The sequence below is a fragment of the Varroa destructor genome, unplaced genomic scaffold (genome assembly GCF_002443255.2).
Source record: "Varroa destructor unplaced genomic scaffold, Vdes_3.0 BEIS01000004.1, whole genome shotgun sequence".
NCBI classification, from domain to species: domain Eukaryota; kingdom Metazoa; phylum Arthropoda; class Arachnida; order Mesostigmata; family Varroidae; genus Varroa; species Varroa destructor.
In genome coordinates, this window is record NW_019211457.1 from 50,849,324 (window position 1) to 50,870,954 (window position 21,631).

General features: G+C 44.7%; 3 protein-coding genes across 7 annotated transcripts in view; 1 reads left to right on the forward strand and 2 right to left on the reverse strand.

Annotated features, from left to right (window-relative positions):
• LOC111250027 (uridine phosphorylase 2-like) overlaps nt 1–14,034 on the reverse strand; it is a 90,582-nt gene extending 76,548 nt beyond the window's left edge. The window contains exon 1 of the mRNA XM_086987327.1: nt 13,894–14,034. The gene's annotated coding sequence lies outside the window, so the exon portion shown is untranslated. The remainder of the gene's footprint in view (nt 1–13,893) is intronic.
• The window catches only part of onecut (homeobox protein onecut), a 74,700-nt gene extending 60,560 nt beyond the window's left edge, over nt 1–14,140 (forward strand). For 2 of the 5 annotated variants that reach the window (XM_022801615.2, XM_086987313.1), the window contains one exon: nt 12,256–13,082. In XM_022801615.2, the coding sequence (XP_022657350.2) occupies nt 12,256–13,082 (827 nt within the window). Of the gene's footprint in view, nt 1–12,255; nt 13,083–13,999 lie in introns of those variants that run through there. The other 3 variants (XM_086987314.1, XR_015326584.1, XM_086987315.1) reach the window with 3 other exon arrangements.
• LOC111248745 (beta-1,3-galactosyltransferase 5-like) lies at nt 8,270–12,262 on the reverse strand. The gene has a single exon (XM_022801616.2). It carries the CDS (start codon nt 9,853–9,855, stop codon nt 8,698–8,700), a length of 1,158 nt encoding a protein of 385 aa, XP_022657351.1. The 5' UTR covers nt 9,856–12,262; the 3' UTR covers nt 8,270–8,697.
• Nucleotides 14,141–21,631: the final 7,491 nt, after the last annotated feature.

The window sequence follows — 21,631 nt, forward strand, 5'->3', positions numbered from 1 at the left end:
TAATATTGAATGTAATATTGTAGGAAAGCTCATACAAATATTGGTATTCAACCTTGGTCCAATTGATGGCTAACTTTGATCAACTGCCGTGTAGCCGACGGTCATGAATGTTCCAAAGTGAATAATTGTGCCGTCTATTAATATGGACGACATATTGCAAACGATTCTAAATTCTCCCTAGCCTGCCTTGTCAAGACCCATAGGGCTCGCTGTTTATGCTGCATCCGTCTGACTGTTTCGTGAATATATATAATGCAGGTCCTGCCCTATGTATTCGTTTCTATGAACATGCGTTAGCGAATACCTATTTTTGTAGCAACGCACTATACCAAAAGAAATTTATACACATACCACGCATACATAGATACACACACACATACGGGTACAGATATTTGTGCGGAAGAGGGCAAACAGTTCCATCGATTAGAATTCATCATAAAATTGCAACGTAGACATCATCTGCTACTGCCATGTCCAGGGAGCCGTAGAAGCATGCCGAATACTACTTCGAACATTCAGTGCTTTCCGAGTTTTTCTCTGAGAAACGACCTTTACGCCTGCTGCTGTTGTTACTTAAACAGACGCTATACACATGCTCAATAGACGTGGATATGTTGGGGGTGAACGCGAAGGATAGGAAAAGTCAGAACTGAAATGATTGACATATAGAAAGAAAGGGGAATGCTCCTTAGCAAAAGGTGTAAACTACACTAAATGAAGTGCCGTAGACACTTCGGCTCATACTTGAAGAGCAACGACAGTCGTAGAACAGCCACTCTACTCCTTCCCTGCAAAACACTTCACCTACCTCGTCCAGTCGTTCGTTCATTCGGTAGCGCGCCACTCAGTGCGCTCTCCTACAACATTAGGGAATCAGCAGCAATATCATCGATAAATGAAATCAATGACCTACCATTTCCATCTTTATCCGTACCACTCTCTTCTCTTTTCTATTCTTTCTCTCTCTCTAGATATATATATATATATAGATCAGGAAGCAGCCAGTCGCAGCTTTAGGCTGTGGGAAACAGGAGGTATAGGGAATCAGGGAAAGGCCGGACTAAGAGAGCTGTATATGTAAGGTACACTAGCGACGGTTGGAGGGTGGGTTTATATAGGGGCTTGTTTCTCCTCGCTTCACTAAGTAATATTAATGCTACAGACTGACTCCGCCGACTGCCCTTGAATCTTTCGTCTTTTCGTAGCTGCTAGTTGGTAGTCAGCTTTTTGCTAGCGTTGGCGCGATTGCACATTACATGTGCACTACGTCAACCACTCTATGGACGCACAACGAAAAAAAAGTCTCAATCTTTCCTCATCCTGCCTTCCTGTCTCACAGTTTCTATGGCGGATGCGCAAAAAGGGTGCAAATTGTGCCAAAGAGTTGTTGCCCAACAGAGATATGTGCTGCCATATATGATTTATTATTGCGAATATATGAAATGATCGGATTCGTGCGTTTGCATGTATCAATAAAGCCCAAGACGAACGATGCGGCTACACTGAAAAAGCTGACTTCGAAGGCGGCGATGTCGCCACCGCCTCCGTCCTTTAGAAACCTCCTTTTGCATATAGAGCCGCTTTGCGGAAGTTTTCGGAATAAGATCACTGAAGCAAATATACAATACGTACGCCGCTGCTTTTAAAAAGCCACTCATCTGGATTTTTGTACTACCTAACAATACCAATCCTTCTTTGCCGGTAGAACCAACCAGCTTCCTATATTAAGCATACGAGCAATCCTTGCGTATGTATGAGAAATACAGTGTCGCTTGTGAGCCGCACGCATCGAATGACGATATCGAATAGTCGCAGTACGTGTATAGTATCGCGTAGTTCCGAAGTGGCATCGAAGGTGTGGTGGTATCTCATCCAATTATGATCTGACAACGACTTGCTCCTGTCTCTCGGGATGCATGTCTCATTGCCAAGATCATATGGGAAGCCTGCAGCGAAGGTCTAGAAAGAAGGCCAAACCGCTCTGCCTAACAAGTGACGCTTAGAAGGGGAGTGAGCTTCAGGCCTTCTCGTTTCTCTCTCAAATCGAATTATTTCATTACTAATTAACGCTCGCCAGTCGTGGTTCATAGTCGTGCGTCGAGAGGCCGCGCTGTAGATCGCATGTTCGTGCCGATTGGAGTACGGCTCCAACCGCGATTCAGGAATGGAACGTTCTACGAATCAAACATCTGACGCGGATCTCTTGGCTCGCATTTACTCTTTTCGCCCTTTGAACCCAGTATTTCTCTATGCTTTTTTTCGACGTGCGTTTGCTTGTTGTGTCCTTCCTTTTTTCCTCCTTCTGATCGTAATAAAAGCTTTCAAGATGTGTCGTAGGATCAAGTTTCTCCTGTTGTACTGGCCTAAGTCCTAAAACTAGATCTTCACCCTTTTAGCTATAATTGAGGAAGACATACCTCTCCATTGAGAGCTATTACGATAGCCAAGGTGTGCCGCTTCAATGAAGAGTATTCGTCTTTAGTAACTCGTCCTTTAGTCCTAACTTTAGTCCAAAGTAACACAGACACGTGGGCCTGAGAGTATCGTTACGCCGGTAACCCCATTCAGTACATCTCATTCTAAAGTATCTCTACTTATCGTTATTGGTGAATAAGATTGCACCATCACTCCCGCTGCCATCCGAAATTCACCTTTTGTCCTATACTGCTAGCCTGTTCTCGCTGGGCGTATTTTTTACTTTCCTTTTGCGCATTCTTCTTGCTGTTGTGGTCTACGAACAGAGGAAACGCTAAACAGTAGACAAAGCTTAACAAGAAGTACTATGAAGAAACCAGTGGAAATTAGGGCGGATTTCGATTCTGTGCCTTCGCAATTGCATTAATATAGAAGGGCATGGCACTGTCTCTACAAAGGTCTTAAAGTTGTTGTAACTCGTGCGGCTGAATGATATCGTTGTAAATACAAGCAAACCAATATCTACCATAAAAACTGCACGTACAGCAGCTAATTTTAGGCACCCGAGAATAGAAAAGGGAAAAGGCTGTGCCGCATGCGGCCTGTGATGTTCCAAGCTAGCAACAAACAAGCGAACGGCCGCGCCCTTACAGCCACATCCTCGTGGCTGCTATAGGTCGACCCCGTATCGGGTTCAGGCAGCCACCCTAAATGCAACAGTTGCCTTTTCCTCTCCCTCCGCAAGACTTCTTCACGGTCTGCTTTTGATGACTTTAATGACAAAACAAACATGTTTATTCTCTCCGTTAAAACCCTACCCAAATAATTCGCTCAGGACGTGGGTTGCTAGCGTCGGCATCAAGTCAGCGATGGCTCTGTAAGTGGGAAGGAGGCGGAGAAAATGGGCTATCTGGGGTAGGGACAAGCGCTGTCGAATTCATGGGCTACCGACCCTCTCAATAGAAAAGACGAGATTAAGTGGTTAATGCGAGATCGACTTATTATGTAATATTTAGCCTAATTTGCTGAAACGCCAAAAGGTTTGCAAACATATTCACTGCAAAAGCCACACGGCGCCTTAGAGATAGTATACTGGAAGTGTTACAATCGAAATCTTAGCTGCGAGTTAATACGGGCTAACTTTTGACGATCCTTGCATTTTGGCTGCTTCCAAGGAATAAGGTGAAACGCGTTAACAGTAGAAGCTTGGACCTGTTACGATGTCTTGCCCAGTTTTAGTGTCCTTGCGTGATTTTCCAAATGAGCCTTAGAGATTCGTCTTTGCCAAGATGTATGATTATTTGATATTCTAAAATAGGGCATCACCATTCTATTATGCCCTGTATTTTCATTAGCCCTAATGATGTTATCGACTCAGTCTTCAATGACTTCTTCTGTTTCTCTACCGTCGTTTCGAGTGCAACACATCTCAGGTGACGATAGTGAATTCCGTCCCTTTTCACTGCTAACTACCGTGCCTTCATGCCTTTACACGGAATTTAGCTTACTTTTGGGCTCTTTGCACGAAAAGTAGGCTCCCCAGGCGGTACTTCGCGACTTGAATATATTTCAACGTTCGTTGCATATATCTTTCCGCCCTCCTTGACCCTATGCAGCAAATCTGAATTTGGGTCTTATGGCGAAATAATAGTTTTTGCTAGCATCTCTTTGTTCCTAATAGCTAAATAGCTATCGTTGCAGTGACAAAGTTTTACTGGTAGGAGTCTCCAGGGCCACAGGGGGTATAATGTGGGTGTATCGTGAAGGTATCGTAGGGGTATCGTGTGAGTACAGTTGGAATTCTTCGAGAGCATCTACCGCACAACCCTCAATGTTATACCAGTGACGCCAGCCTGACTGCGATACAAACTTGTTTCACTATTCGCCGTGGACTCTCCATCGCTTCCACCCTGTGTGGGGATAGCCTGGCAACGAGGTTGACTGACTAGTTGCTTAGAGCTCACAAGAAAGTTCGTTAAGAGTTAGATCACGGCTTCCGATATCGATATAGATTGGAGCTTGATGTTAGATTGGGAAGGCCGAAGGCCATGGAGAGGACGAAAAGCATGGTGATGTCTCGACAAAGCTGTATATAACATAGCGCACGACTTTCTCACTCTGTTGGGATTCTTGCGGACTAGCTCTGAGACTCTAAGGCAACCCTGTCGTAAGTAAGTGTAAGCATCCGCCTTTAAATGCTGCCCAACATTATACAACAGGGATGGAACACCGGATCGAAAAAAAAAGAAAAAAGACTGCGAAGTAGTTAGTGCCGAGCTATGAGCCCCAATAAGGAAGGACAAATCAACCTGAAGACAAATGTCTAAGCAGTTGGAGAACGTCATCTCTTTTTCTGTGATCATCTTCGAGCTTACTAGCTGGCCAGGATCCTGTCCATTCGTTGGTCTAGGCATCGGAAGCAAAGGGAATTGTGGGAGCAGTCGTTTGAGGAAGTTCGCCGCTCAAGTCATTTTGGTGTTTGCTTCTCGGGCAGGGGCTAAATCCAAGCCCAGAAGGCTCGACTGGCTCATCGGCGATGACGATCCACCTTGCTTTTTGTCTAAGCTTAGCGGTCGTGTTGATCTTTGAGCCCGTGGTCGGACTCGCAATGACCCGATCTTAGGCGATCGTGGCGGATTCGCCCCGGGGGCCGTCAGCGGCTACGGCGAAGCACGCGACTAAGGTGTACCTCTAACCATCTAAGGAATCTTTCACCGCTGATTCTGCTAACGGTGATTGCCAAACTCTGCCAGCAGTGTGCGGCAAAACCTTATTTTTTCGTCTTGCCTGAACTTAAACTGGAAACCGTTGATGGGCAAACGGCTATGAAGGACCAATATACTGTTAAACACTACACTGGTGTTGACAGCCTTCGATGCGGACCTGAATGACTTCGTCATTTCCTGCTTATGGCAAATATCTATTAGCTGTGAATTAATGGAAACATACAATGTATCGATGAAGAAAGGGTTATTGTTCGCGGCGCCATTTAGTCCACAGTAGACCGAATCAATTAGAGACGTTTTTATTTGCCAGCGCTCAACAAGGGCAGCAGAAGCTGTGTGTCCGTGCTGCTGACAGTCATGCCGAGTCTGAGACATCTGCAAGCACCTACCCGTCAATCAAAAACCATTAATCATCGAAGTAGTCTCCCCATACGTCTTTCTCTCTGCATACGCATGCTATCCACTCTATGAATGCTAAATCTCAGGTTTTCTGTTCTTTGCTACTAGTCATCTCACTGTCGTAGGCAGTAAGGACCATTTGCCGTCAAAATGTAGACCTCCGGTAGAAATTGTCACTGCGTGCTGGGCTGCCTAATGCTTCGGAGTGGTATCCGGAGCGGCGTTCCGAAATCCATTTGCGTTAAAAAGCTGTCACTTCTTTATTCGTTCAACCAATTCGACCTTCTTCACATATGGACGAAATGAGGGAGAACTAGAGACGAAATGAGAGACAGACAGACAGACAGACAGACAGACAGAGGCGTCTTGTTACCCGTCAAAGGGTCGATGAAAGCCACGCAACGTAATTTATTTGACGAAAATTTCATTCACAATAAGGGTCGAAACGGGAGGCCTTTTTGTCGTTTCCGAGGCGCCACTGGCGATAACAATAAAACAATTTTCTGGAATAGTGCTCTGATGTTATCTGTGCTAAAGCAACTTTGACAATGAAGGGCCTCGGGGGAGTATACGATGGAGATGGATGAGCATAGGAACAAAAACAGAGCGAGCGAGGAGAGGGCAACGCAGTATCTGGTGTAGATCCAGCCAGAGGTCGGAAAAGGTAGCCAGTTAGCTAGCCAGAAGAGGTACCTTGTCAGTGTGAACCGCGACATACAAAAGGAAATAACTGGGGTAAGATTAGGGGTGACGAACAAACGCAGTTGGATAGAAAATGAAAGAATCGATTAGAGAGCGCTGGTCCGCACTCGCGACGCCTTCAGTGGGAAGAGTTTGCATTGGGCAAGTGAGATTGGCGCTAGTGAAGTTGCCTCTGTCTTTGCCACTGCTCCGGTTTAGTCCTTACAGCTTCCTACCCGGGTGCCATTTTGGCATTTTAAGTTGAGAAACTAGTGCGGATATTAGTGCTTTTCGTTGAACTATTTAGCCAATACGGATTATAAGCAAAACAACTTGAACAAACCGACAACTGCATACACGCACGATGAAAGCATCTGTACAGAATGGGTCTTACCTATGTCGACAAGCGCATGTTTTGCCCCTGTCTTCATCCAAATTGTTTAAATAAAAACCTGCTTGCGCCGTTCCTATCCCCGATCGTCTTCATATGTACCGACTCCACCGACTGAGTTCGTGAACCAGCAGTTGCTATTCGAATGCCGGAGGCAATCGGAGTTTAAAGCGCGTTCAGTTGATGTTTGATTGCTTTTCACGAGTTCTTTTGTCACGCTCGACTAGACAGACACGCCACAAAAGAACAGCCAGGCCAGCCACATCAGTATACTGTGATCAGACTCTAGCGGCATTATAGTGCCACACAAGATGAAAAAAAATCAAACGCGATGATAGATAACGGCGGGATTTTTTGTCTTATCGATTGTGAGTCTGCCGTTGGCAGCAGCCGTAAGAGTTACGCGTCCATCGTTGTGCTAAACTGCAGTAAGCTTGGTTGAATGCGCCCCGCTCTGTAGGACCGTCATTGGCTACGGCAGCCTGGTTATAAGACGACGCGGTGCATCCTTCGCTTATGAGCTCCTGAATCAGGACCACCGAAAGTTTTTAATTAAATTCGACGTTTCAGTTATCGAAAGGTGAATGAAGAAAGGATAGCAGAGGAGTAAAGCCATATTTAATATATACGTCTAGTCTGAAGAAATCACGAATTGCACGCCTCAAGGCCACCCCATGTAGGACGCGGCTTTGAACTCTATACATCGAAACGCTTGCCGTTATACAACTGCTACACCACGTTTCGGATAACGATTTTTCGCGATCCACTTGTCAAAGTATTTCTGTATCACTTCTGCTCGCAGGGCCTTTTCTGCATTCTCTTATTCCCGGTTGTCCTTCCTCGGTGCTAATCGAACAGCTCAAAGTTTATTTTTTGCCAAATTCAATTAATAGATAAATGAATTAAAGCAATGTGGTATGGTCCTCTATTTACACCCATGTTCGAGTATTCATATAGTAACATACGCAGATAAAAAATCAGTCGTCCTTCTGTTCTGGCAATTGTTGGATCAAACCTCGGAAATTTATAAATTCTATAGAATCTCGTGTAGGAGCGTCGAGAGACCGCTGAATAGTATCAGAGCGCTATTCAATAAGCTCATTGCATAGCATAAATCGGCAGCTACATACATCGCCCAAAGAAGCCTTCCAGTAGCCGTGACCGTATTGTCAATTGGCTTTTGTGCGTTGGCGCAAATGCAGGAAGCCACTGCAACAGACCCGGAAAGATCTGAAACGACTTTGAGCGGACGTAAAGGGAGCGACGCTAGTGGCGTCTCATGACCCGAAACATTTACGCTATCTAGTGCCAATACGCGTTTAACAGAGCGAAACTTCCACGGTCCGAGCGACGGTTAAGGCCACGACAAATGCAACAGTTTTATCCTACACATTTTTCAAGTCATAGGCTTTCGACATTATATTCGCAGTAGACGTTGAGAACCAATTGCATGTACCATCACAGGTACGCAGAGTAGTCTTCGTATGAATCACAAACCAGCTATCTGCTCAGGCGCAAACCATTCATCTTTGGGATGTATAGACTGCAAACTAGTACATTTGTCCGTCTAGTATGCCCTAAATTTCTACATCTAGGTGCAATATACCTACGTGCCCTTTTTATTCTTAGGATCTCAGATCAGAAAAATCAAGCACCGTTGTCATATGCGTACAATAAAATACTTGATTTACTATTATTCACTACACGTCTTCCCAAAACATGAATCAACAGTAATACACTTCAATAGAGCCTACCTAGATAAGTCTATGACATATATTTGCCGGGATGTGTAAAAACGACGTATGCTGATGCCTTCATCAGAGAGCAATTGTTATTCAAACGTACGGCTGGTATCTCAGTTATCACTGTGGTTGCGATTGACAGAATCAGCTTTGTCGAAATAAAAAGGACGCCTATTGTAACTAACAGTAATTCGTACGATATGTTCGTATGATCCATGGGGTTGGTTGGGCTGGGTCTTTAACTGAAGCAAATAGTAGCGAAGGAGATGGATGATGACGTTCGACTGCTTGCGTGCCTGCCTGCCTGCCTGCCTGCCTGCCTGCCTATCTGAAGGGTCGAAATTTAAGCGATTATATTTCTTGGATCGTTCATATAGGCAAACATTTTCAGCATTTGTATTGGCTGTACGTAGTGTTTTGCTATCAAAGATTTAACGACATCTTGCATTCGACGCCTCGAGTTTGTCCAATCAACGCCGGCTAACGGCACTTGGTATCGTGGAATATGGAGCTTTTTGGCAAGGAGGCCTGTTATGTACGTATCTTCGAACCGGAGAAGATGTATGTCTGTTGCATGTTCGCTCATTTGTAGTGCCTGGGTGATCGGAATAATATAGAAGCAACCTGTTACGTACGACGGGAAGACATTTTCCGGAAACTCCTCTTCAGGAACGTACCATTTGTCTTTTGGCTCCCGTCTTGGGCGAGCACCTGCTTGAACACTACCAAAAATGCCCGGGCGTTTTATCGCTGCAAGAACTTTTGGGAGCAACCGTACGTTAATAAACGTATCGTCATCTGACTTCATGACAAATTTGAGTGCGTCCCATTTTGAAGCGGAGACAAATCGAAGCATCGATACAGATTTATATGTCAAGTTCTCATACGTATCCAGAAAATCATATTGAACGATATCATTGTAATTGGCAGTCTCTTCAATCAGCTTTGCTTGGAAACTTTCGTTTGCACCGAAGAAAAATAACACCCTTACATTAGGCCAGTTTCCCCACGTTTTTCTAACTGCTTGTCTCCGCTCGAATTGACTAGCACCGCTAGATACGCAAGTTACAACGGGTTCGCTAAAGTTACAACGGCCATTCTGAGTCTGGCATGCTGTAGGCTTGATTCGTAGGGTAAAGTTAAAGGTCCACTTTCGACGCACCGTTTTGGCCTCTACAGGCGGAAAGGTAGTTTTTTTTGGTATTTTCCTTTTGGCGGGTGACAGCTGCGATCGATGGGGTGTCACCGCACGAGCTGGTTGAGTTGAATTGTGGCGGAAGCTTGAGGATTGGCGGATTTTTTCAAGGCGCTGAACTTTGCTGACTGTTGGCATTGCCTTGTCCTGAAATCCGTAAGGCACATATAGCTGAAGGGACAGTAAGCAGATCGCGCACAGTATACAGCCGGCGAGAATAAGCTGTTGACGAAAACATAAAGGGCTTCTCGCGGGGCCGTTTCGATAATGTCGTGCTCGCATCATAGCATCTAACGATGATAGCATTGCTCATGGCTCGATCAGCAGCTTTCAGCAATAGTCCTTAACTGCACCTTTTATTAGGTCGAAACAAACATAGAACGGCCGTAGTGAGCTTCATTGTGCCGATGTGCATCGTGTACGCGTTGCATTTCAGTCGATGCCCAGTACAAAAGACCATTCGCAGCGTACCATGTCAACAACTGCTATAGCCATATAACTCGAAGGTTCGATCAGTTTTACTCCGTTTATTAATCGTTCGGCTCACTTTTCCTTCTGTGTCACTTCACCCGTAATCCATTTCGTCTGCCACAGCACAAGAAAGCAAATGCTTGTCTAGTACTCTTTAACAGTCATTCACGTTTCCCGTCGATCGAAACCGAAGTCAGCAACGTTGCCAAGCTGAATAGCATCCCCGCGAAAAGAACCACACGGGTTTCCGAACTGTTACAGTGGAAGCTATGGCGTTTAGCCCTGTCGTTTGCTACCGTATTCGAATGATTCGAACCACAACACGGTTTCTTGCTTTCAAACGTGCATTTCTCTAACATTCTCGCCGCCCTCTTTGGAGAAAGAAGGGAACGTAGTGACAGAGATATACCGTTGTAGCGCTGCTACTGCTGCTGCTATTACTACGTTGGAATATAGTAGCAAAGTGACGGAGCTGTACGAGAACAACGGAGCTCTGTAGACGTCGCTTATCTAATCGGCAGCTAATGAAAGCAACGTAACGGGGCCGATGGAAAAATCCGACAGCTCTTACGAACGTCACGCAAACAGGTTATGCTACTTTGATGATTCTCCACAGCTCAAAAAGCTGGCCACGATGTTAGCTGTCCGTACCAGCTAGAAGATTGCCATGGAAACGGCCAAAATAGCAGATTGGAGTCGGTTAAGTACTTGGCATAGAATGCGGGATGATGGGCTGGGTTAGGAATTGATTTGCACGCCTCATGTTTGTCCGAAGTAGTATGTCATTGAGACGAATACGGCGGTTAAACGAATGTTTATAGATATTATTTATATAACAAGTAAGAGGAAGTAACAATTCTAGCATGCAGGTACCGGTGGATAGATTCACAGCTGCTTTGTCACACATTCGAATGTGTCGCGACCGCTGCATGTCCATATTGTAATCATAGAACCCAAATGTCATATGAGGCCGTAGCGTTACTGTTTGACGAAACAGATTCGCGCGCAGCGTCGGTCGGTCGGTCGGTCGATCGATCGATCGATCCATCGGCTGACTAGGGGGTGTTACTGAACTTTAGGCATCTAGCGACAGTTCGATCAAGCTTGAGTTGGCCGGCCCAGATTAAATTCGTCTGGCATCGTTGGACTAAGCCCTGCTAACGGCTGCAGCCTAATATAGGCTTACCTAGCAGACAACTATTACATATTAATAATTATATTTGTTTCGCGTATGTCCATTAATGTATAATGCTCAATCTCGAAAAAGCATATGTTTTACATTTTGTGGTGAATGCAACGATCTACCGTCATTTGAATGAACAAACATACCTTGCTCTAGTGGCATCTATTTTGCCTGCAAACATAATTGTCCCGAGTCAATCTGAGTTCAAGGGCAAATAACGTAAAAGTATTATTCATGTCTTCACTTTGTCCAAAACGGAACGTATTCTGCAGGGACATCAGTGCCTGTTGTCTCTTACTGTGTGCCTTCTAATGTTTACAGCAGCCGTAAAGTATGTCCCCGAACAACAATTCGCTCCTTCCTAGCATAATAGATTTCACGCAGAGGCATGATACAAGCATTGACTGCTTAGATCAGAACAGAGGGCAAAGCTAGAGTCATGAAAAAGACATTCAATAGTGCTTGAGTATCGTAGATTACTAAATGCTATCTTTTCATATATAGTTAACGTGAATATATTTTCTTAAATGATGGGTTAAATGAACGTAGTACTGAATTGATAATTTTTTTACAGTTCATTCAAAAACTCAGCTTCTCAAAACCCCCAACGGCAACTGCACGCAAAGAGCCGTTCTTATATAAATGTCCGGTAACCCACGTGCGTACGCACTTTGAAAGGAACAGTAAAGAGGAGACCTATAGATCAGACAGATAGAAAGCGGACAAAGTACAGCAATGGCCTGAATTGAACATTTATCTAGCGGAAAGAACACGTAATATGGCAGTATATTTCGGGATATCTTGACACTGTACAAATACATAACCAGGCTGTTAAGGCTAGTATACACCTCTGTTTAATCTAAATCTTCAACATAGTCTACGTACTGCATTTAGGTTGAAAGAAGCATGTAAATTTTGAATAGGAAAAAGAGTAAGTGGAATAAACAACGACATTTCTAAGCGTGAAGTTAAATACCTTTTTTCAACTCAGTTTGTTCTCGTATTGTGTCTTTGTCTGTTCGTGTGTCCGTTTATCTTATGATGAATTCCAGCGTGCAAACGGAAAGAGGACACCAACCACTCGGTGGGGGTAGTGGGGGGAACGCCGGGGGGACCGGCAGCGGCGGCAGCAGCGGCCCTGGCGGCAGTTCATGTGTCGTCGGCGGCTGGTTCGGTCGCGCCCCCCACAGTCACCCACTTGAGCGCATCCAAAAGCCAGAGCCAGACGAAGAAACCCCGCCTGGTGTTTACCGACCTTCAGCGACGTACTCTGCAAGCTATTTTTAAGGAGACAAAGCGGCCCTCGAAGGAGATGCAAATCGCCATCTCGCAGCAGCTCGGGCTTGAGCTCAGCACCGTGGGTAACTTCTTCATGAACGCCAGACGGCGCTCGCAGGACAAATGGTTGGACGACTCGGAGCAGCAACAGATCAAGAGGGACGTGGCGGCGGTGGCGACAGTGGGCGGGGGTAGGCCACCTAGCGAGTTGCATCAACAAAGCCAACAAGGCGCTACGCCTGCTGGAGCCCTAAAAGGGATAACCGGCACACCAGCGGGCCTACTGCACAGCCACACCACAGCAACCGGCCAGCCTGCCGTAAGTTTAAGTCTAGCCTCCTTGTCACAGCAAATCTCGCAACAACCACAACTATTGACAACAATAACAACACCTCAAATGATTAGGACAGGCTTAAGCACAGCAAGTGCCACGGCGACAAGTATAATCTCTGGAAACACTATTACTCCGATGGCTTCCATCGGTGCATTAGCCAATCAAAATAGCTTCAACAGTAACCTCACCCAAGTGCAGGCAGCGAGCCCACCCGATTTGCCTTCACCAGCGTCCACGAATAACTCTTTTTCAGAATCGAACTCCTAGTACTAGCAAATAAGCCGAAAAAATTGATAATTGTAATCGCCACTAAAGCTATTCCACTCTGCGGTGTTAGTAAGCCATCACAACATCTTTCTCTAACAGCGTTGTCATCTCGCTGCACAAAAGTACCATCAATCTCCAACAAATCACAATCTCTTCGTTTCTATGATCATCATCCATGCGACTTAATTACGTTAAGAGCAACGTTTTTCTCGCGTCATCTCAATCAGACATCCCTATGAGCTGGCAATAACTGATCACATCCCATTGGGCTACTGCTGAATATACACTCATCTTCGCTTCACGGCACTGGAACCCCAATTGATACGATTCTTCAAACCTAAGAAGAACTGAACACCTCTTGATTAAAACGACGTCTTGTCGTGAAAAGTCTACATCAAGAGCATTACATTGACGACCAGTAGACAACATGCTGATATGCGCTAGAGCGCCCAAACTAGATAACGCTTCATTAGTTTTACCTTATAGAGATAAGTCTGCACCAGTTAAAGATACATGCCTAGATCTTCATTCTACTCGATAATATTCTCATGGATATTCGCTCTTTATGCTCGAGATGTCGAGGTAGCACTGCACGACGCGGTTTTAGTGTGCATTCAGTCAAACTTGTCGAAACTTTCTTTGGGCAACGGCTATTCCGATACGTGCGTGTATGTGACAAATAAGAGGCGTATGTGCCTGACTCTGAGAGGTGAGCACTCGTATACGATAGTATCGAATGAAACTGTACAACATGAACAATATATGGTATGAACGTTATTATCAGGTAATAAGTACGAAACAGAACATTAACCTGGTGACTTGTTGTTTCATTGTTCTTTGCTGTGTGTACGCGTCTACATTGTGTACGATCGTTGATTCGTCTCTGCCAAATGCCTGATCCGTTCGGCTGTCGCTAGGACCATGACGGCGGCCTCGGACTGGAGGATGAGCTAATGCATGGCCGGCACAGCATGGGCCACGGGTTACCGCAGCAGCATCTCAGCCTGCGGCACAACATCAACCAGTGGTCTCCTTGGTAGCTTTAAGCGAAATCGCGACGTCTGCAGCGACGCGCCTCCTGCCCTGTAGCGCCCCGCTCGCCTTCCTTCTCCTTCTCCTCCTCTATACGCCTCTGCGTCACGCGATAGTTACAACATGCCCCTAGATCCTTCGCCACGCGTCCGCCACGTTCGGTTTGTTATGGCTCGAACGACCACGAGATGCGCGGAACAAACACCCGGTCACCACGCTGATCAGTCGCTGCTGCTGTTTCTATAACTACCATCACTGCTTGATATGTGTTCTTAGAAATACCGTAACCGCAGCCACTACAATAGGAAACAAGAAAATGCGCAGTTTGCCACCACTGAAAATCAGAGAAACATCAGATCCGATGCATCGCAGTGTATCGCACGAATGTTGAAAATGTAATTGGACTTTTTGTATGGATAATGAGTCGTTTAGATGCAATCAATGCAAGACGAACTCATGAAGCTGCATATATATATATATGTAACCCCTCTCCCGTCCATATCATAACACAGATGACATTGAAGCTGGCTTACCGATGGTGTCCGTGATAGGGGAGACGCAGAGGCGCAACGGTCCGTGCGTGTGTCAACCGATGAATGATTTTGAGTGCGTGTACACAGCTGCTTGTCAGACGTTTGTCTGCCAGGCTTGCCACCACGCGTTCGGAACAGCCATGTTGTGTGTCCACTGCGGACCGCGCAGTGTTGCCTCGATGTCCCATCTGCTCAGCGAGTGCGCGAGCTTTCGAGAAGTAAAGGATCTTCACGACTGTTGCAGACGCAGCCCAAAAGATTTAGGTTCATTCAGGTGACAACTCTCTCCATAGACAGATATGTCAATAGATGTATGTATGGTTGATTTGAATTGAGCGAAAGCTGATCTTGTTGGCCGAGCTATGGGGCGCCGTCGATGTAACGGTCAGTGGGTTACGCAGGTTGTCGTTAACGCTTCACTATTAGCAGGCAAGAACAATAGCGACGAAAGAAGACTGTCACAGTGAACTGATCGTCACATAGACGGTACCCCATATACAACTGTCTCCGGCTTTCGTTCGAGATCAAGATGAGCCGCAAGTCATATGGAATTTATACGGAATCGATCGCAGTAAAAGCAACACGCAAATAATAACGTCAACGCAATAACGAGAGACAACTGATTGAATGGTGATAACAATGATGCTGATGCCGATGATGATGATAGTAATTATTGATCATTGTTGAATTATAATGGTAATGAAATAGGCGGACGATTATGATGATGATGACGATGACGGTGACGGTGATGGTGTTTATTAAAGATTTATGAGATGATGTGTTGCCACCCTTCGAGGGGCTTTCTTGCCCAAATCTAGTCAGGTACGTCCCCGGTTGGAGAAGTGAGAAGGCTTAGCAGCAGCAAAAAGCAGAAGCAGCAGCGCCCGCTGCTGCCGGTCTACTGCTCGACTACGAGAGATAGACGCAGGCAGACAACCATCGACCTATTCATTCGTTCCCTCAGGCAGGTTACCTCCGGACGGACAAGGTGAGCGGAGACAAACCAGGTTGTACTAGGTAGCAAGCCAATTGCAACAGCTGAGGACTGATCGGAAAGAAACTAACAACAGAGAGAACGAGAGAAATGATGCGCGAAAGAAGATTAGGCAGAGAAAAATAATCACAAACTCTGGATGAGACAGAAAAACTGCGTTTAGAGTGTCTATTGAATAACACAACCATATACTGTAGAGTACTGACAAGGGCGCATATATGTATATATATATATATATATATATATATATATATATGTGAGAGATCGAAAAATAGTACGACGCTAATATTCCGAAGACGAAAACGATAAGGATGGTGGTTATAATTGATAATCACTCATCGGAATAGATCCTTCGTCTGCCTTCTCCGGACTGATCGACCCACACCCGAGTTTGCTACCAGAACGATCCACCTAAATTCTGCTGTACGATCAATCGTCGAAATAAATAATAACTAGTAGCTATGGGTTTTCTAGCTCCACATATGACTAACATCTTCCCTACTCTCTAATTTGAACGTCGAAGTAAAGGATAGGAAAGCACCGTGAGACCAAAATTCATAATGAAAACGACGTAGGAAAAGAACTCAAGGACACAGGACAAATAACTAGATTTTAAAACAAATGATCGGTGCTGTCTGTGTTGTCGGCCAGCATTGAAAAGTTGCAACGATGCTGGATTCTATCTTTCGACGCTTGATGACCGCCAACTTTGAGGATTGCTTCGAATGCCGGTCGGGACAGAGGCCAATCTCTACGCATGAGAAAGTTGCGCTGCCTAATTGTCCGTAGTTGAGAACGCAGAGCTGGCAGGCGATACGCAAGCGAGCCAGTTGCCTGAAGGCAAACATCCTGCCTTTCTTCTTCTTCTAGCAGCCCGGCAAAGGAAACTCAGTGTTAGCGCGGGGTTAGAAGAAGTAGAAGACAGGAAGTCACTGGGGGGGGGGGGGGGGGCAGCCAAGCGAAGTTCAGGCTGACGACAAAGGACATCGGGTAATAACATTAATTAACTAAGTAAAATTAGACTATTTGGCCGGTAGCCGAGCTGTTCTGAGTGGCCGAGCTGGTGGCGGCTGGCGAACCATCAGCCACATCTATAATAGCAAGATCGTCGTCCCGACTGGCAGAGATCAAGCAAGGAAGAAACAAGAAAAAAAACTAGAAAGGCATAGTGAGTGTACACCATGTTTGTGTATATACACACAGTTCGCTAGGAATTTGTCCTGTGTCTGCGGACGGGTAACTGCAGCAGGCAGGAAAGCAGCTATCCGTTCATCTGCCGTGTTTGCCTGTTATGTCCTTTCTTATATCGTCCTGATCTTCTTGATTGCTCTTTTACCCTGTCTTCGGCGGATGTTCGATGGGCCGAAGCAGAAGCACTAGCGCACCTTGAGCAAGACTACCTCATTCCGCGTACACCTTCATAGACACTCGATAACTGTAGCACACACACCTTAACTTTTGTTGGCTCCGTGACTCTGTAAACTCTGGCAAAGCATGCGACGACTATAACGACGGCTAGAATGGTAGCAATCATTTTTGCAGTCGTTTAGCCAATGGCTGTATTTGCTACACGGCTGCACATAAGCTGCTCTAACAGACCAGCAACGGCAGGTACCACCCCTACTATTCCTTCGTTCTTCTTTTCGTTTGCGTCACTCCACTCTTTCTAATTTTGTGGTTGAATGCACTCCTCGAACGACGCTGAAAACAGGCACTTGCACCTTGGGAGGGCCTGAAGCACAGGCAACGTAAGCAGCGACGATATCACGGACAGCGCGGAAACTGTCGTTTCTCTCATCATGGCAGAGGAGGAGAGAACAGCTTGTGATGATCCCGTCCAGAGCCATTTTTATCCATAGTATATAGAATATTTCATCTCAAAGCGTAGCTCTGTGCGAAGTCTCGACACTACAGGTCTAAGGGCATTAGCTAGTAGCTAGCCGATTAGTACTTCTTCATAAAGTAACGTTGAGTCTGACCGACTTTTTGTGTTTGTGCGGTGGCTGGCGCCAGCCTTCTCTCTCTAAACGCATCTGAGTCGATGCCTTTTCTTGTTGTGACCGTCTCTCCGCTCACCATTGGCTGTCTCCTTTGTCCTTTCCTACGCGCACCCACTCTGCCACCTTCTCACTTATAAACACTTCAGCCGAGTGACCTACTACTCACTTGCGTGATACTAATCATTATTATTGACCGCATTGAGATTGATGCTGATAATGGTAATGCTAGTGTTATTTACTACTACAACTTGACTGATTTGAATATGGATACACACGGACACGCATATATATATATATATATATATATATATTCACATGAGTCAAGTCTGTTAATAAAACGTGTTTACTATTATGTTTTATAGACGTGAGGCATGTTTCATAGTCATTGGCATCTGATTACATAATAACAATACTGTGATTTAATGCCGTTTCAATTAGATGGAAAACCAAAGAGAGAACTAAAAGTCGGTACACGGTGATGAACATGATAATGGGGATCAAATAAAATAGTTTGACATATTAGTAGCGCCGATTCCACACAACTTCATGGTCTCTTCCTTACGGGAAGCTTGGGCCTTGTTCGAGCACGTGCGAGGTCTACTCGTAGTACTTGATACATACGCATTGCCCATAGAACGTATTACACATCTTAACAACAGCTCAGCGATAATGGCTTCCCTAGAATGGTCGCCTACTCTAGCGCACTTCGTTAAGGACTATGGCCGATCGAACGGTTCCTGCTGAAACAACTAATCCGGGTATCAGCCAGCTGAACTAAATAATTAAAGTGTGTATTGTACAATAATGTGAATATCGTCTACATCAAAGAGTGATCCACGACAACTATCATGATCATGCAGATAATTTAATAATATGTGTGTCTGAGCGTAACTGATTGTAGGCCGCGTAAGTATCGGAATGGATAGCTATTTTAACTTAGTCGTTCAATAATCGAGATGTGAGTGAGAGATTGTGCCATATTGACAATAGGATTCGATGTCATCTAAACGCTGGCGCACATTCTCGGGTACGGCTTGACAGACTGATGGGCAGCGGGCGGTATACCACTGGATGTCAGCAAACGTTACTGTACATGTGTGACTCCTTCGCTCGATCCAACACGAGGTGATGGGGTTATAGAGGCCGATGGACACCAGCAAAGTCGGGGATCGGGGGCGGGCAAGAAAAAACAGGACATAGGGAGGATATGTATGACGACAGTTCTTTGGCAGGGGAGTGCTGACACAGTGGCAGCGATCGCCTCGAGTTCCAGGATGCAGGCATGTCCCAGTTTACCTTCCTGCTCGACTCGCTAAAAACAAGAACAATTGTAATATGGATAAAGAGGAAGAAATTATTAACAATGTTGTTAAGTAAAGTTATGGTAATAACAACGATGTTATCTTTAACTATCATGCAATCATGCATACAAATTAAGAGGAATTTACAGAAAATAATGGGCAGCACTGCTGATAATCATAAAATACGTGCAACTTTGCGCCACGCTTTATTTTAGTGGTCGGTACCGGCTTGTTTGTGCGGTTCGTGCATCTAAACGTTTTTATGTTAAACATACTCTTTCTAGTTATCGAACAGAAATTATTTTCCCCGTCTTTAGCCGATTATGACTATTATACATTTGAAGCCCTTTAAAAATGGCCGCTAAGGTTCGGGATCGATGAAAATGTGTGTGTTTGTGAACAACTTAAGGCCTAGGAACAGTCTAACCTTCTATTTGTTGAAATGAAGTTTTTTCTGGCCAAGATTAATCTCTTAAGATATGGTACAAGTACGTTATGCTGAAACCACGATCAGCAGCGTTCATCGAAGACGATACAACCCCATTTAACTTGTTGTTGTATAATCACACGGTCTGTTCCATGAGTAAATGAGCCAAACAAATTGTGATTTTGTTGTTTAGAAGAAACACGTGGGAATTAAGTGACGAGATTACGAAACTGTGACAGAATTGTGCTCAAGATTATTTATTTAACCCGTTAAGTGAACAATAGACGGATGCCGTTGCCAGTATTGAAGTGAGCCTGCGGCGACAGATGCTATGGAGCCGTTCCAGTGAAGCTTAGATATAGCCTAATAAAAAAAGTAATGTCAGTGAACAGCACATCGAAGCATTCGCGTGTAATTTGTTAACAGGTTTTTATTTAGGTTTTAGTAAACCATAATCATATTTTAATGATTATTCACCCCAGGGCAAATTTATGACTTCCACTAGCTGTGGTCCAACAAAGGACAGCTTTTTACGCATATACATGCTTGGGGCCTGCCAGTTCAACCTAGTACAAAATATTATTATAATATCTTGCCCTTAGTTGTCCGTGTAGCTGATGGCCTTTTTTTTTTTTATGTTGTTTTTGTCAAATCTAGCCAGTGATTTTTTTGCCCGATGTTTTTATGGCACCATTATATCATAACGCGTATGCCAGATTCGATTACCGCAGAACCATTATGAAGGCGATTCTGTTTATTTCTGTAAAAGACTTCGGAGTGACGCAAAGTCGCGCGTGTTGACGGTATAGGTTACATGTGCTGTTTCAGGAGCGTAATACGCATGCCGCACAAAACACGCAGTACACGACAAAAACGTGTTCATCATCACAACAGCACTTGGTTGCAACAGTTGGTGATGTTCTTGCAAAAAAAAGGAAGTAACGACACGGATACAGAATGTTCCCACGTTAAAATGGCACATATATGGGCACAGTGCAACGCTTCTTTGTCACTGACCGGCACCTTGACGTTTACCGCCCTATGCGCCTTCGCGAGACGGGCAAAAAAACGTCGCGCCCTTGATCTACCTAGCACGAGAGAAAAGAAATAAGTGCGAAAAATTGACACCTTTGAAGATCGTAGAGACTCTTGAAATGATCTCGAAACTATCGACTGAGTACCGTCTACGAGATCGGATCGTATCGCAAGTCGAGAAGACAACGTTAGAGGGAAAGGGAATGAGAGAGAGAAAAAAAGAGAGACAAAACAAAAAATAAATATGCAATGATAATATTTATAAGAAGATGTGTACGTAAGTGTGTAGAAGCAGCCTAACCCCGAGCTAAAACCGGACCCCTAAGGCAATAAGCCGTGTTCTGCGCACTTTCTTTCTTGAACGAAACCGAAGTGGCCCGTCAGCTAAGAGTTCGATTATCTTACATATTGTACGCAGACGTCGTTAGCAAACCTTAAAGGCTATTATGGAGTCGTTCTTATCAACTGATTAGGGTCAACGGCATACCTACAATTAAATTGCTTCTTTCAACGTTCATCCTGTTGATTGATTTACGTAAACGAAGGCTACAATAGTAGGACACTGTTAAAGGCAACATTGCCTAAAAACGACCATTGTGAAGAATACGATTTAGCAAGCTGTCGGGGTGCCTCCAAAATCCTCTAGTTTTCATTATGACCTGCCCGCACATTAACTTCGATGATTGGGATTGGAACTTATATTAACGTATTTCCCCTGCGTCTGCTTCCGCTCATCGTCTTTACATGTATATTGACAATCGGTGAGCGTGTATATGACTATTATATATTACAAGTGGTGATTGATTGCTTACGTAACGAGGCATGGACTGAATAACTACCGACTGATTGAGTGATTCCATTACCTATCAACCAATTAGCCATTAACAAAAGAAGACAAAAAAAAAAATGATCAGAGTGGTGATATATAGACTCTGAATCGAGACTAAAGGGATGTAGTATAGAACTGAGACGTGGTAACTGGTAGCGGTGAAACATATATTAGAATCATACTATTATTATTATTATTACTATCACAACCGGGACTCTGATGGAAAACGTTAACCGATGAAAAACAGATCAGAGGGTTGGTAACGCCATGATGCTGAGTGATAGTACTAGAAGAGTAATAATGATAGTAAATAAAGAGCGACAAGATGACAAAAATAGAAATGGAAAAATGCAACTACTAATATGAACGGATAGTGTAACAATCCGATGTGAACAGCA

Excerpts from the sequence above, each read along its gene's own strand:
- LOC111248745 (XM_022801616.2), bottom strand. The coding sequence starts at position 9,855 with ATGCTATCATCGTTAGATGCTATGATGCGAGCACGACATTATCGAAAC.